This window comes from Globicephala melas, chromosome 7, assembly GCF_963455315.2.
Source record: "Globicephala melas chromosome 7, mGloMel1.2, whole genome shotgun sequence".
NCBI classification, from domain to species: Eukaryota; Metazoa; Chordata; class Mammalia; order Artiodactyla; family Delphinidae; genus Globicephala; species Globicephala melas.
Window position 1 is genome coordinate 60,962,975 of NC_083320.1, and position 17,000 is coordinate 60,979,974.

The 17,000-nt window shown below is 39.8% G+C and overlaps 1 protein-coding gene across 3 annotated transcripts in view; it reads left to right on the top strand.

Annotated features, from left to right (window-relative positions):
* The first annotated feature begins 2,633 nt into the window (after positions 1-2,633).
* The window catches only part of TLK1 (tousled like kinase 1), a 155,949-nt gene continuing 141,582 nt past the window's right edge, over positions 2,634-17,000 (top strand). The window contains exon 1 of one of the 3 annotated variants that reach the window (XM_060302270.2): positions 2,634-3,294. In XM_060302270.2, coding sequence (XP_060158253.1) covers positions 3,156-3,294 — 139 coding nt within the window. In that variant the 5' untranslated portion in view covers positions 2,634-3,155. Of the gene's footprint in view, positions 3,295-3,745; positions 3,970-17,000 lie in introns of those variants that run through there. The other 2 variants (XM_030852100.3, XM_060302271.2) reach the window with 2 other exon arrangements.

Consider the following 17,000-nt stretch of genomic DNA (forward strand, 5'->3'; position numbering starts at 1 on the left):
CTTTTCAGTATTCTTCAAAGACATGATTTTAAGTGATGGCATAACATTCCATTTTCAGGCTAAGCCACGGTTTATTTAAGTAGCTCCCTATTGCTGGCAGTAGCCTCTTTATAAGTCAGTGTTGACTATCTTTATAAGCTACAAGAAAGCAGGAACCAATCATTTAATTGTCTTTCCAAGGCAGCACTTGTAACAAAAATAAATCGAAAGTAATTGGATTATGTTATTTGCTGTGATCCTCTAGTTACCATTTAAAATAAAAGGAGTCAGTCTGCATAAAATGTAACCGGGGTTGGTGTAAAGGTAACCTGAGGCTCTGGGGAGGGTTGGGAGGAAGATAACCTACTATCAAATCTCTTTGGTCGGGTTTTGTTTACTACTCTCGAGAGGAGCTGAGCTCCATATAAAGTCTTGGAATTGGTAGGAGCTTTAGAGATCACCTAGTGACTCTAACCTCTTTTTCATAGATGAGGAAATTGAATAGAGAAGGACTGTTACCTGCTGAGACTAGTACCCAGGCCTCTTGACTTCCTTCCTGTCCTGTGCTCTTTTCACCACAATCAGCTAAGCTTACTCTTTTAAAATACTGAGAGAGCATACAGTTGCCTATTACCTATCATATAGGAATTATTGTTTTGCCTTAGGGTTAATGTGCTTTGGTATAAAAATCTAATGGTAAGGTTCTAGATATGTATCCAAGAGAAAGGAAGGCATATGTCCACACAAAGACTTGTACACAAATGTTCATACTAGCATTATTCATGATAGCCAAAAAGTGGAAACAATGCAAATGTCCATCAACAGGTGAATGGATAAACGAAGTGTGGTATAGTCACACAATGGAATACTCAGCAGTAAAAAGAAATGAACTACTGATAAATGCAACAATGTAGATGAATCTCAAAATAATTATGTTGAGTAAAAGAAGCCAGACAAAAGTGTACAAACCGTACGATTCCATTTATCTAAAGTTCTGGAAAATGCAAGCTAATCTAAGTGACAGAAAGCGTATCTGTGGTTACTTGGGAATGGGGGTGTAGGGGAAGAGGAACCACAAAGGGGTAGAGGAAATTTTGGAGGCTGATGGACATATTCACTATCTTGATTTTATAAATGGTTTCAGGGTTGTATACACATCAAAACTTATCAAGTTGTACAGTTTAAATATGTGTAGTTTATTATATCTTGCTAAAATTGTTTAGGGGACTTCCCTGGTGGTCCAGTGGGTAACACTCCTGTGTTCCCAATGCAAAGGGCCCCGGCTTCCATCCCTGGTCAGGGAACTAGATCCTGCATGCCTGCCACAACTAAGAGCCACGTGCTGCAGTGAAGATCCCGCGTGCAGCAACTAAGACCCGGAGCAGCCTAAATAGATAATTTAAAAAAATAATAAAATTGTTTAATTTGTGAGATGTCCCTCTTAAGTTTGAAAAGCAGAACGTTACTAAAAGCTCACTGAAGAATCTGAAGCATAAGAAAACTAAAATTACCTCTGGAGATAACTGACAACCAAGATTCTATTCTAGTATGACAGTTTATCTGAACAAAACATTACTATGAGAAATGCAAAGTCACAAAAATAAGAAATAGAAATGACATTTTTGTCCCCCTGCATGCCATTTCCTCGTGCCAGTACAATTGCTGTATATCATAATCTTTTTAGTGTTCTATTCAATTTGGTTTTTTAAAGAGAGCAATCGCCTTGTATTTTTCCTGAACTATTAGACAGCTCCTTTATGTACAAGATGCCCAATCCCTGATGTGTCTGCCCGTGTGTGGGTTTGTAGAAAGTTACACTGTACCTATAAATTTCAGCAAATGCTGCAATTTGCTTTAGGATTTTGTAGTCAGGGCTCAGCAGCGGCCCTGGAACTTTCTAGAAACCATGCCCTCTTCTACAAGATGAACCCTGGATAGTTTCCCTAAATATGTGAATTCGCTGATCAAAATTTTCTTAGATTTCCCACCTACTGTTTTAAAACAAAGAACTGCTAGACCACACATAACAGCGCAGAACACCGGTAAAGATTTTCTTTTTTGGAAAACATTCATAAAGTTTTATTTCCATCCCCCCCCCAACTTATTTTCTTAGCTCTTTTATTCGATAATCACTCCCATTCTGTAGACGGGGAGAGGCACACCGGTTTTTTTGCACAGTACAGACGGGCAAGAAAGACGCGACTCTCAACTTTTCAGTTCCATTTTGAGAAATGATCGCATCGAACTCCTGAGAAACGACAGCCCAGCGAGAGCAGAAGCATTTCTCTCCAGGCTGGGTGTGGGTCGGAAGCCAGGCGCGCTTCCGCGAGAGAGAGGGGGAGTCAGGTGGCAGCGGATCGGGCGCGGGAGCCAGTGCTGCGCGGCGGGGGCGCGTGCGGGTGCGCCTCCCTCCGGCCGGCTCGGGGAGGCCACCCCCGCGCACGCCAGTCGGTCGGCAGGGCTCCCGCGCAGCGCTGCTATCCGCTGGTGAGCCAGCAGCGCCCGGCGCCCGCGTCTCCTCTCTCGCGCGCTCGTTCCCTCCCCAGCCCCTCCGCCCCCGCCCCCGCCCCCAACCCCTGGCAGTCCCTCCCCCAAGCCTGCTCCCGCGGCCGACGCCGCCGCCACCGCTACCGGAGGCGCAGGAGCCTCGCGATAGTGTTTGCACAGGCGGCGCGTGACGCCGCCGCCGCCTGTAACTGATGCAGAGGTTACCCCGCCGCCTCAGCCGCCACCCACCACCCGCCGCCGCCGCCGCCACCCGGGCGACGCCGGGGGCCGACGCACTGCAGAGGTGCCGGCAGGTTCCGCCCGCGGAAGTCTTCTCTGCCGGCGCAGCCCGCGCTCCGCCCGCTCTCCGACCCCGGCCCCAGCGGGCGCCCCCTCGACACCTCTGCCGCCGCGCTCCTTCCCTCTGCCTCTTCCCCGGCGCGCCCGCCGGCTCCCTCACTTCTCCCCCTTTTCCTCCTCCCCGTCCCCTCTCCTCCCCTCACCTCTACCCTCCCCACCTCCCCCCTTCTCGGTTTCCTCCCCCATCCCCTTGAATCTCCCCTCCCTGCCCTCGCTCTCTCGCTCGCCCTCAGCGCGGCCCCCGCCATGACGGAGGCGGGTGCCGGTGCCGTTGCCGTTGCCGCCGCTGCCGTCGCAGGGGGGGAGTCGGGTTCCCAGAAAGTAGCTTGATGAGTGTCCAAAGTAGCAGTGGAAGTTTGGAGGGGCCGCCATCTTGGTCCCAGCTCTCCACGTCTCCAACCCCGGGCTCGGCGACGGCGGCCAGGTCCCTGCTGAATCACACGCCGCCATCCGGGAGGCCCAGGGAAGGTAAGCGCCGTCGCGCCCGCGCCCGCTCGCGGGCCTCCCCTCCTGCGACGCGGTCCCCGCGCCCCCGCGTCTCCTTCCTCCGACCCCGGGGTGGGGGAGGGGGCGAGGTGGACTCGAGGCCTCCCGGCTCCAGGGAGGTAGTGCTCCGTGTGTGGGTGGTGGTTCGCGGGTGGCTGAGAAGACCGACGAGGGGGTGCGCGCTGGAGGGGCCGGAGCGAGGCGCGGCGCACAGACTCGCCTGGGCTTCTTAAGAGCCAGTCCTGCTGGGATGGGAAGCCTGACCCCGGACGCGAGCCCCTTTCTGCTCCATTTGCTAGTACACTCAGTACTCTTAACCTCCTGGCCTCGGGTCTCTGGTGGATTTTCCCTCTTGGTGAAGCATTCATCCTCGAGCCCCCTCCCCTTCCCTCGCGCACTCCTCCCCTAGAGGCGGTCCCCGCTCTGCGAGCTTTGCTGCCCAGGACCTGGAGGATGCCTCTCGTTTGCAGGGTCTCTGCCCTTTGGGGGGAGCCTCTGAAATTATCAAAGCCGACTTTGATCCCTTGCCTGGCCTCCTAGAGCAGTTTAAACGACAGACTGATTCGTGGGCAGGCTTTTAAAACCATCCCTCCAGATGGTTGCAACTTTGCTTCGCCATCATCTCCTGCGTGTTTGTGCGTTCTCTCTCTACTGCAAGTAGGCTACGGTTCTTTGACAGAGTCGTGGGTTTTGTGGGAAATATCTGCGTAAAGGTTACTGCAAACACGCACCAGATCGGTTACAATTGTTTTCTAAGTTTTCTGGCTTCTTGCATGCAAGTGTGCTGCCACCAGATGTAGCAGTTACACAGCTAGTAAGACATCGGAGTGCTTTTGACTAAAATTTCAACTTGCTGTATTTAACTTTAAGTATACGACATAAAATGAAATTTGGGAGAATTGTGGGGGAAGAATAAATGTGCGTAGAATCACGTTTAACGCTCTTTTGTCTGGAAAACGTTTAGCGGTATTCATCAGCAATTGGTAAATGGGTTGTTCACCGCCGGTTGTGTCACACAGGGAGATTGTAGCCACATTTTCAGAAAAAACGTCTGGAAGTCCAGTAGTCTAGTGAATCCTTTAAAGATACCAGGAGCTTTGATTTATGCAGGAGTCGGTGGGATTAATTTATCTTGAAAATATCTGTCAATATTTACGACTCAGAGCCTTGACATTTGTTAATCAAGTGGTTTGTGCCCTGAATCCAGTGGTTCAGGCACAGCATTCTTTGTCATTTTGTTCCTGTGAGCATGTGTGAAAGTGACAATAGGCTCAAAGATTGGTATGAATTTGCTCTGGAAAATTCAGGGGAAGGTTTGATTTATGGCATCCATTAAGCATGCTGAATACATTGACATGACATTTCTCCTTTCCATCTCACCCCCAACCCTGAGTTCTGATTATTAGAAGATAAAAGTTTATTTATTGACTCACTCAAATTTAGTACACCTGGAGATTTTTCTTTTTGCATTTGAAAATTTGTAAATGAATGTTTTAAAATCTATTTTGTAAACAGAGCAGTTGGTGCTTTTAGCATGCTTTTACTTTTGTCTGTACTTTCATTAAGATGCTTAATGATAGTGTTAGGAATGATATGTAATGAGTGATAGTAAATGATGGTCTTGGGAAAGACTCTTTTAAGGCTATATCTTTTTTTCATTCATTTCTTAAATATTTGCTGAGCCATTTCTGTGAGCTAAGCACTGTGCTAGATACTGAGGGCATATAGTGTCGAATTGCTCATCTGTAACATCTGTAATTAATAATTTGGGGGCTGAAAAATCTAGATTGTGAGTTTCTGAGGTTACTGCAACTCTAGTTAAAAAATTTTCATACTATTCTGCAATTTTCCTGATGTTTTAAATTTTTCAGGGGTTGGAATAATTTAGCTTGACCCTCCAAATAACCAGAAATTTTGTCCAGCAGTTTGGATTTTTATGTAACCTGAATAGTGTGTCTCTATTTACTAATGAAATAACAGGACATGCTTTTGTGGAAGTTATACTTCACACCCAAGTACCTGTATGGTGACAGTGGTACATTGCTTTTTTTGACCAACCAGGAAGTAAGTTAAAACTGTTAATTCTCTCTAGGATTATATATATTCATCTTGAAGCTATAGTTTCAGATTTCACAAACGCTAATAGGAATTGCATATATGAAGCCCTAGGTATCAAGATGGAAACATTTTCTTTTGAGTGTGATCCCAGTTTTTATTTTAACAAGTGCTTTGCATCTTTTCCAAGTAACATTAGTATGTTGTGTAAAGTGATGTAAATTGAGAGCTTTGATTGCTGGTGACTGATAGATAGTAAGAACCATTACTATTAATGGAACTTGAGTGTATGTATCAAGGAGAGAATAAACTTTGTTTGTTTCTTTTTTTTTTTTTTTTGCGGTACTCGGGCCTCTCACTGCTGAGGCCTCTCCTGTCGCGGAGCACAGGCTCCGGACGCGCAGGCTCAGCAGCTATGGCTCACGGGCCCAGCCGCTCCGCGGCACGTGGGATCCTCCCGGACCGGGGCACGAACCCGTGTCCCCTGCATCGGCAGGTGGACCCTCAACCACTGCGCCATCAGGGAAGCCCTAAACTTTGTTTCTTGAAAAGTGGAGCAAATTAAATGTAATATATAATAGAAAATTTTAAACTTAAAAGAGATACACACATATGTATATGTACATATATAAAGTTACATATGTGAAGAACTCCTTTTAAGCAAACTTTACTTTGAAAATGGGCTATTTTCAAAGTTGTTCCATAAGTATCTATAAGCCTAACTCATAAGAATTAGGAATTTATATGATATAGTATAGACTTCTTTCTTCCCTTGGAGTGCCAAACCTTTTCCTTTATCAATCTTAAAATTCTCTGAGAGGTGCTCAGCAGTGTAGCTCTAGATTGCACATTGGGTCTTTTAAACCTGTGGCTAAATTCTCTATCCCACTTTATCTTCTAATCTGTGAATAAGGATGTGGGAAGTTAAATTAAATTTTCAAATAAGGTCAGGTTTGTTTCCGAGGAACCTGGTGTGTGTACTGGCTAGATGAGCAGGTGGTTTTTTTGCATATCAATACATAGGTACTTTTGAATGGGTTACTGCTAAGAGTCAAATAAATGGTTATACAAAAGACTTGGCTTTTCTGTTTCATCTTGCCAGATATGAATAATTTGCTTTACTTTTATATAAATAATGAAAGTAGTTTGGTCAAAAAGATAATATTGCAGTTTAAATAAACTTTGTCTCTGTTTCCATATTTACAGACTGCATCCTTTAGACAAAAGAGTTAAAGTATTTGACTCCAGATGATTGAGTAATACCTGTAGGGAGATGTTAACAGTTAAGTGTACCAGATGGCCCTTTAATTTCTTGAAGTCACCTGCTGGAGCAAGACAGGGTTGTATGTTTAAGGATTCTAGCTCATGAATATATAGATATGTGGTAGGTGCCTCCCTTACAGAGGCATATGTACATATTAGAGGAGAGAGGGAAATCCAAGATAGTTAGAAGTCTGTGAATCTGCCCCTGAGAAATAGGCTGTGCTTTAGCCTTTTTGGTCTCAGGACCCCTTTACTCCCTTAAAAATTATTGAGGAAGAGATTTTATTTATGTGGGTTATGTCTATTGATATTTACTGTATTTGAAATGAAATAACTTCAAAAATATTTATCTAACAATAACAATCTGATTACATGTTAACAAATTTTAAAATGAAGATAGTCTAAAACATCAACTTTAGTGAGGGGACTTCCCTGGTAGCACAGTGGTTAAGAATCCGCCTGCCAATTCAGGGTACACCGGTTTGATCCCTGATCCGGGAAGATCCCACATACTGCAGAGCAACTAAGCCCATGCGCCACAACTACTGAGCCTGCACTCAATGAGAGCCTGCATTGAACCTGCACTCAATGATAAGCCCACGCACCGCAACTAGAGAAAGCCCGCGCACAGCAACGAAGACCCAATGCAGCCAAAAATTAAAACAAAAACACGCTTCAGTGAGGCTGGTGGCATTGTTTTACATTTTTACAAATCACTTTAATTTCTGGCTTACTAGAAGACAGCTGGATTTTCTTCTTTCAGTCTGTTGAGATATATTTTGATTGAGGCATGTGAAGAGAATCCAACTTCACATAGATATGTAGTTGCAAAAGAATTAATTTTTTTTTTTTGCGGTACACTGGCCTCTCACTGTTGTGGCCTCTCCCGTTGCGGAGCACAGGCTCCGGACGCGCAGGCTCAGCGGCCATGACTCACGGGCCCAGCCGCTCCGCGGCATGTGGGATCTTCCCGGACCGGGGCACGAACCCGTGTCCCGTGCATCGGCAGGCGGACCCTCAACCACTGCGGCACCAGGGAAGCCCAAAAGAATTGTTTTAATAGTCTTTTTGGAAGTTATTCTTTGATATTACACCAAAATTCGACAAGTGGCAGTTTTTTTAAAGGTACTTGTGATGTGGAAGTACATTTTATCCCGGAAGTGTCTTCAGGACCCACAAGAAATCTGTGGACCATACATTTAGACTAAAGAAGACACTAAAGGGTGGGAAAAAGTATAGCTGTTTTCAGGCATTTCAATCACATAAATTGAAGAGAGAATGTGTTCATTATGCTGTTATAGAAGATGGACCAGCAGGTGAAAGTTAGGAAGGCGCAGGATGAATTCAGCATCATTTATTGAGAAGAATGTAAAAACTGTATAACTACTAGACTTGGCCAGCAATGAAAGAACTGCTTTAAAGAATTTAAAGCAAACTACGGAGACTTTTTTGGGGGAGGTAGAGATAAATTCTGTAGATTCTTATTTCGTGTGCTATTAGATTAAGTGACTTAAGGTCCCATCCAGTTAAAAATTGCAAACATTCTGTGATTCTTTGAAAATTCGTAAATATAGTTAAACTGTACTTACATATCCATGAATGTTTTTGAATATTCTCTTAAGTCAGTAGCATGAAACTATCATTGACTTTATTACTCTTTTGCATTTTTATTGTGCTTTTCCTCTGAGGATTTTTCTGTATTTTCTGGAATCAACACTGTCAGTCTTGAAATCCTGATGAATTCCCTGTGAAATATAATAAACTTTGAAGACATTTTAGGGAATCAGATGCTGCTTACGATACAGTTTAGTAGAGTTGTCATATACTTGGGCACAGAATTTTAGAATGCTGTGGGGGGCTGATTTTCAGTTCAGAAAGAGAAACTGTCAGCAGTCTGTATAGTCTTTCATTTGTAATTGTGTATGTGATTTCAGAAGTAATGTGTTTAATCTAATGGTTTTAAAGCTAGAGAGTCTGAAAAAAGGATGCATGAAGGCAAAGCGTTTAAATTGATCTCTCTTGAATTTAAAAATGCATATTAAATAAAACCAGAACATAAAGTGAAGAATTTAAATTCTCATCTTATTGAGAGAATTATGCATGTAATAGCTATCATTACCTATAGCAATTCATATTTTAATTTAATATGGAACATAATTTCTTCTGTGAGATGTATTGAAAGGTTAGATTTTAGGTGCTGGGAAGTCAAGGTTAAACTCCTGTAACTTTCTTGGGGTCAACTTAAGTGTAGTAAGTGACATAGCTTGAGACTTCATGTATTTCTTGCGTTTAGACTTAAAGCTCATTTTCTATAGAAGAGCCATAGGATTAAGTCATTTAGTTTAATAAACTCCTTCATGCTCTTTAATAATTTCCAGAAATCTTAGAATAATTTAGAGGAATGGTGAAGTAGGAGAAGTAGTATGGTAGAGAAGAGAAAGTGCATTGATAATTGGAATCCAAGTGTAGTCCCAATTTTGCCATTAACTAGCTGGGTGACTTTGGGCAAGTTGCCTATCTCTCTGCTTCAGTTTCATAAAATGAGAATTACAGAGCTGAAAGGGACCTTGGAAGCAAATGAATCCAAACCTCTCATTTTACAGATGGGGAAACTTAGATAATTTGCCCAGGCTTTTACTGTAGGAGAGGTGGGACCAAGATTCAGTTTTCTGACTTTCAGCTTAGTGCTTTCTCCATTATACTTTGTGGCTCCTTTTCATCTGTAAAATGAGGGAGTTGAATTCGAAGCCTTCAGAGTTCTCTAACAGCTCAAAAATATTATTTGTTTGACATTAGCACTAATTATAATTTACTGGAGGAAAGTTTGTAGCTTTTATTTATTGGTGAAAGAAATGTTTCTTGAAGAAGCAATGTGACCTTTTCAAGGTTATGTTATAATTTGTTAAGAGAAGATATTCATCTTCATTATTACCAAAAGATTTTTAAGTTTATTTATGAGCATGGTAAGCAGTAGTATGCAAGGTGATCTTGTCTTTTTAATGATCTATATTCTAAAATACTGTTATGAATATATTAAAAGCTGTGTAAATTACATAAATAATAATGTGGTGCCCTGAAGTGAAGTAACTAGGTGATTGTTCCTCAGAAATTATTTCTGGGTTGTTTCCCCCCGAGTTAGATTCCTCTGCTCCTTAGTGTCATATAGGATTGTCTATTTCATAGCACCTTTGTCATACTACCTTTTATTATAGTTTTTTTTTTTGTGTACTAGACAGAAAGGTCTTGAATTCAGAGACTATGTTTTGTTCATTTCCATATTCTCAGTGTGTAGTAGGATGTCCTCGAGCAGGGGTCCCCAAACCCCGGGAGACCGCTACAGCTGTGGTCTGCAGCCTGTTAGGGACCTGTTAGGGACCGGGCTGCATAGCAGGAAGTGAGTGGCGTTGAGTGAGCAAAGCTTCATCTGCTGCTCCCCATCGCTTGCATTACCGCCTGAACCATTCCCCACCCCTGTCCGTGGAAAAATTGTCTTCCACAAAACCGGTCCCTGGTACCAAAAGGTTGGGGACTGCTGCTCTATAGAGGTGGCACCTAACGAAAAGTTTTGTTGAAGATCTGTTAAAGCTTTTTTTTTTTTTTAAACGGAGTGATTATATACTTAATATGCACGTATTTCAGACCCAGGGAGATACTCATTTTAGTAATTCATAGGCAAGTTATATTTTAGAGAGTGATAATGGGTAACAATAATAGCTAAAGTTCATTGTTTGTACATGTTAATTCATTTAATTCTCGTAACTCTGTGAGGTATATACAATTATCATTCTCATTTTACAGATGAGGAACCAAAGCACAGAGAAGTAAAGAAACTTGCCCGGTATGACACAGAGTAGTAAATGTTAGGGCTGAGATTTGAATCAAGTCTGCATTTTAACCACTGGGATATATTGCCTAAGATATGGAAATTTAGTTTTGGGTAATTTCTTAGTTTTTCCTTAAGATATTTTAATTTACTAATCAGTCTTTTAGGCTCATTCAGTTTACTGGTAAACTTTGTCATTATTATTTTTTTGCATGAGTTTTGTATGTATGTGGAGATAAGATTAAAAAGAAGAAAAATCCAAAACCAATTTGTACAGATCTTACGTTTCATGGAAAATGTTAGAGGTATACTAATGAAAAATCTTACTTTCATATTTAATAATTAAATTGGGATGCCATTTATCTTAATATTTTGACCTCATACGCTCACCACAGCAATAACAAATAAACATTAGAATTTGAATGGAGAATTTTTGACTGTCCATATAGGAATAGTCCACTTATTGTGGAGGGTTTTAACCTGGTGCATGAGGCTCTGAACAAAATTGAGATGCTTTAGTGGCAGATGTTTGAGTTTTATTAGTATTCAATATGGCAGGGAAAGGAAGCTTGAAGCTTAATCTGATTCATCTTATAAGAAGTATTTTTTAAAACACTTAAAGCTTTAATTACCTTATTGCATACAAAACAGATCCCTTGGTAACATGTATTATTTAGTGTATCTAATGAGAGAAAGAATTTGAAAGGGTTGATAGGAATTCAAAGCATGATGTAGAAAGATGCAGATCTGAAATAGGTGGTAGGTTGTGAAACTTAAATCTTCTCAATGTGGCTTCGCTATTAGGTTTGAAATTTTGTGAATTTCACGAAGACAGGTTATACCTCTATTTAAGTTAAAATGCTTGTATGCTACAAAGATGCAGTGCAAAGCCAAATATGAGTGGTTTGGGGGCTGACATAATATTTGTTCTCCTTCATTTATATGGATTATTAAGAGTTCGTTCTGCTCATAAATTTGTACCTTTCCCTGGAAACTAGTTTAGTTGGAGAAATGACTAATTGGAGAAATGACTAGTTGGAGAAATGACTAGTTGGAGAAATGACTTCTAGGTTTAAATTAAACTTTAACCTGGTATTTGCTGGTATTGTGTTAAATGTCATACATTGTGATTTCAGAATTCCACACTTGACACTATGTATGTGCTTCTTGTCTGATGGTGAATATGGTGCCTCTGGAGAAGGTCAGGGGGATTTGCATGAGGCCAATCAGATTCATCCTGTCTTTCATGAGACCTGAGGCATGTTTCTTTTTTTTTTTTGACAAATAGGGTATTTTTGCTTTTTTAAAAACATAGTTTTTCCTTTTTCTGTGCACAGATTTTAAAAAACATCAGTGAAGTTACATGGTTTAGTTAACTTTGTATATATATTTTTGCTTATCTCATTTATTTAAAAGATACATATACTTATTAATGATAGGACTTGTTCTAGGCACTTTGTAAATAGTAACTCATTTACTTCTAACAGTCATGAAGTAGGTACTATTGTATCCCTATTTTACAGATGAGGAAATTGAGCCACAGAGAGGTTAACTAACCAACCCAAGGACACATAGAGAATATGTAGCAGAGTCAGGATTCAGACTAGGCTCCTGAGTGCATGCTCTTAACTGTTATACTATTCTGTTAGCATTATTCCACTGAATTTTAACCACAGGGATACTGAATGGATGTACTCTAATTTAGTTAACCATTCTTCTTTTGGTAGTGTGTTAGTCATGATTCTTTTGCTTACCTGTGATAAAAACTTAACACAAGCTTTGGTAAGTTAAAAAAGGAATTTACTGGTTCACGTAACTGGGAATTGTATGTGTGGAGGAGGATGGAATGGCTTTGGAAACAGCTTAGATCCAACATCTCAAATAATGTCACTGAGCCTCTTTGACTCCATTTCTGGGTTCTTCTAGCCTCTTGCTTCTGGAGCCCAGTCACATACCTTTGGCTTAGCAACCACACTTGACAGACAAAACTTTTTCCTAATGTCCACATGTCACTTCTGGGTTGATGCTGATGTATTATGATTGTCAGTTCCTTAACCAGTCACTGGTACCTGGGAGACGTACAGCAAGGTAGCCACTATGGCTGTAGGTAGAGTGAGTTGAGGAATCCACAGAAAGCCATGATTGACGGACCGCTGAAGGTCACACAAATTAGGTGAATGGTAGTTTTCCTGAGGAATGGATCATGGTGAACAAAAACATCTTAACTACCATAGTTAGTTATTTAGGTTATTTCTTTTCTTTATACTTTTACTTTTTGGCTACAATAGATATTGATATAATATCTCTGAGTAAAAGCTCCCCCCACCCCCCGAAGAGGATTCCCAGTGATGGAATTATCAGGGCAAAAAGTATAAAACAATTAAAGGCTTTTGATAACTATTGCCAAATTATTATTTGAAGAATTGTGTTCCACTCATATAGCAGCAATGCATGAGATAGGCATGTATTTTTGAACCGGGCGGGGTTCACCTCATCCTAGGAATTACTGGGCTTAAATATTATTAACACAGTGCCTTGCAGTTAACCAAAGGGTTGCGATCTTCATACTGAACATGTATCTAATCCAGTTTATCAAATGCTTTATTATATTTTCTCCGGGCATTTCTCTCACTATTTAAAAATTTTTCATTTTATAGTTTTAAACAACAAACCCAAAAGGCTAATGAATGGCAGTCCTCGGCAAGCTCTTGGCCCCCTACTCCTCTTTCCTATCAGTGTCTCCTACTTCTCTGACCTAGTTGACAGCATTATACTTAGTTTTTTATACTTAGATATTGGTACCTTATGTTAGAAGCATTATTATGTAGAAGTAGTTACAAGCACATATTTGTTAGATTCCGGATATCAGTTTAGGTTTTGCCACTTACTGTAGTAAGTTACTTGACCTCTCCATGCATCTGTAGATTTTCTTTTTTTTTTTTAAATGCTTTTTTTTTTTGGCCATGCGCCTTTCGGGATCTTGGTTCCCCGACCAGGAATCAAATCCGTGCCCCCTGCAGTGAAAGCGTGGAGTCTTAACCACTGTACTGCCAGTGAATTCCTAGGTTTTCTTGATTGTAGGATGAGATAAGAGATAGTAACTATTTCATAAGGTTGTGAGAATTAAATGAGAAATTTGTGGCGTGTTAACAAGTCAGTATGTGTTAACTGTTACTAGTAGATTTAGATACAAGGATGCTTTAGAATTAAAAATTTTTTCTTCTTTGTTTCAATGTCAAGAATAGGGAACAAGTACCATCTGGATTAAGATCCTTATGACCAGAGTACACTTGACATACATAGATTGTCTCCCTGGCTTGTTGAAGAATTCTAGCAGGGTTGTGTATGACAGAGGCAGATTTCAAGTGATAATCATAATTGTTAGTCTCATTTCTTTTCACTATATAATATTGTGGTATTTATTATACATACAATTTTTCTTCCTTTGATTTATTTCTTTATTTTACATTTTAAGGATTTGCTTTACTGGGCAAAAGGACATGAATTTTTTAATGTCATTTAATGTGTATTGTCACTATTGTTTTCCCTATGGGATAACCAGGATTTTAAAATCTGTTATTGCTTCTCAGAAGTGAATCAATTGTCAGAGCTTTAGAGTTTTATAGAAACCTTATTGGCATAGTTTGTTTATTCATTCAGCAAGTATTTTTGGACCTGGAGCATAGCACTGGGTAAACAAAGGTATGTAAGATATAGTCCTTGTCTCCTAGGAGCTTGGGCAGAGTCTAGTGAGGAAGACTACAATTCATAACATGTAATTTATACTTAAAAAAAAAACCACTTCGTGGGTCAGATAAAACAATTTGTGATGCCAATTTCAACTTCTCATATAAACAGAATTATTACGTAATGTGGTTGTAGCCTATCCTATATCAAGGTGTTCTATTCATTGGTCATTTGGTTGCTAGAAAAAAACTTCAGCAAAACAAATTTATTATTAGAAGGATATAGGGCTGAGTGTCTCTTAGAACCCATTTAGGTCTCAAGGGGACTGAACTAGAAACTGGAAATTCAGGAACCACAGTAGCACTATTCTCCTGTGGATCATAGAGCAACCCTCTCCAGTGCTGTGAAGGAAAGTTTTTTAAAAAGGAAAAGTGGGAAGGAAGGAAATTGTATTTCTGTCAATAGGTATGAACAGAATATTCCCTAGAGAAGGGAATTAGACAGTTTTCCTCCAGTTTAACTATTAAATGTTATCATTTTGTTTCAGTTGGTATGTCTTGATTGCTAGTGAGATTGAACTTAAACTTAATATTTATATCAAATGCCCAGTCTTTAAAAAATTATTACTCTCTAAAGTTCAGGTACTCTAATTTTACTGTGATTCAGTTGATTTTATTTTTTAATGTTATATGGTGCTTTACCTTTCATTATTGTATCACAATATTGATATATACAGAAAATGCACACGATAAATAATGCTCAGTGAATTACTATAAGTCGATGTACGTAACGACCACTCAGTTAAGAAATAGAACATAGGCAGCATTTCAGAGCTCTCTTCCTGCATTCATCAGTCATTCACTACCTTCTCCCTTCCCTCCAAAGCAATCACTATTCTGACTTAATTATGCCTGTTTTGAATTTTATATAAACGGACTCATACAGTATATATATTTTTTCTAGCTGCTTTTGTTTCACGTATGTTTTAGAATTTCATCCATGTTAATTCCTGTAACTGTTGTTCACTTTCATTGCTCTATATTACTTGTATGTGTATACCACAGTTTATTTATGCAATCTGTTGATAGATGTTTGGGTTGTTTCCACTTCTCTATTATGACTAATAATGCTGTATGAACATATTTATACCTGTCTCTTCATGTACTATTAATTTCTGTTGAGTATATACCTAACAGTAAATTTACTGGGTTATAGGCTATGTGTGTGTTTGCCTTTAGTAGATACTGCCAGTTTCCCAAAGTGGTTGTAACAATTTACATTCCCATGAACAGTATATGAGAGTTCCCATTGCTCTACACCCTCACCGACAGCTGGAATTGTTAAAATTATTTATTTTGATATTCTGGTGGATATCAGGTGTTATTTGTGGTTTTAATTGTCATTTCCCTGATGAGTTCAGAGGTTTACCATTTTTTCATAAGTTTATTGACTTTTGGATATATCTTGTGAAGTACCTGTTCAGATCGTTTGATCAGTTTTCCTTTGTGTTGTTTCTCTTTACAAAAATAAAAAATTAATTGAAGAAATTCTTTTTGTATTTTGGATAAGTACTTTTTTTTTTTTATTAACACCCCTCCCCAGTTCTGTGGCCTGTTCCCCCACTCCGTTATGGTATTTAAGAAGTATCTCAATACATGAAAAATGTTTTCCTATGTTTTCTCTTTTTTAATATAGGCATTTACAACTGTAAATTTCCCTGTAAGCACTCAATTAATTCACCCTGTAAGTTCTTTTTCTTTTTTGTAAAATGTTACAGTATATGCTGATATATTACACAAGTTGTAAAACACACAATATAAAAATGTGCAGAGGTTAATAAATAAATAAATTTAACAATATTTACAAATCTTTTTTTTAAATTTTAAAATTTTATTATACAGCAGGTTCTTATTAGTCATCCATTTTATACACATCAGTGTATACATGTCAATCCCAATCTCCCAATTCATCACACCACCACCGCCACCCCCCACCGCTTCCCCCCCTTGGTGTCCATACGTTTATTCTCTACATCTGTGTCCCAATTTCTGCCCTGCAAACCGGTTCATCTGTACCATTTTTCTAGGTTCCACATATATGCGTTAATATACAATATTTGTTATTCTCTTTCTGACTTAATTCACTCTGTATGACAGTCTCTAGATTCTTCCACATCTCTACAAATGACCCAGTTTTGTTCCTTTTTATGGCTGAGTAATATTCCATTGTATATAGGTACCACATCTTCTTTATCCATTCATCTGTCGATGGGCATTTAGGTTGTTTCCATGACCTGGCTATTGTATATAGTGCTGCAGTGAACATTGGGGTGCATGTGTCTTTTTGAATTATGGTTTTCTCTGGGTATATGCCAAGTAGTGGGATTGCTGGGTCATACAGTAATTCTATTTTTAGTTTTTTAAGGAACCTCCATACTGTTCTCCATAGTGGCTGTATCAATTTTCACTCCCACCAACAGTGCAATAGGATTCCCTTTTCTCCACACCCTCTCCAGCATTTGTTGTTTGTAGATTTTCTGATGATGCCCATTCTAACTGGTGTGAGGTGATACCTCATTGTAGTTTTGATTTGCATTTCTCTAATAATTAGTGATGTTGAGCGGCTTTTCATGTGTTTCTTGGCCATCTGTATGTCTTCTTTGGAGAAATGTCTATTTAGGTCTTCTGCCCATTTTTGGATTGGGTTGTTTGTTTCTTTAATATTGAGCTGCATGAGCTGTTTATATATTTTGGAGATTAATCCTATGTCCATTGATTCATTTGCAAATATTTTCTCCCATTCTGAGGGTTGTCTTTTCGTCTTGTTTATGGTTTCCTTTGCTGTGCAAAAGCTTTTAAGT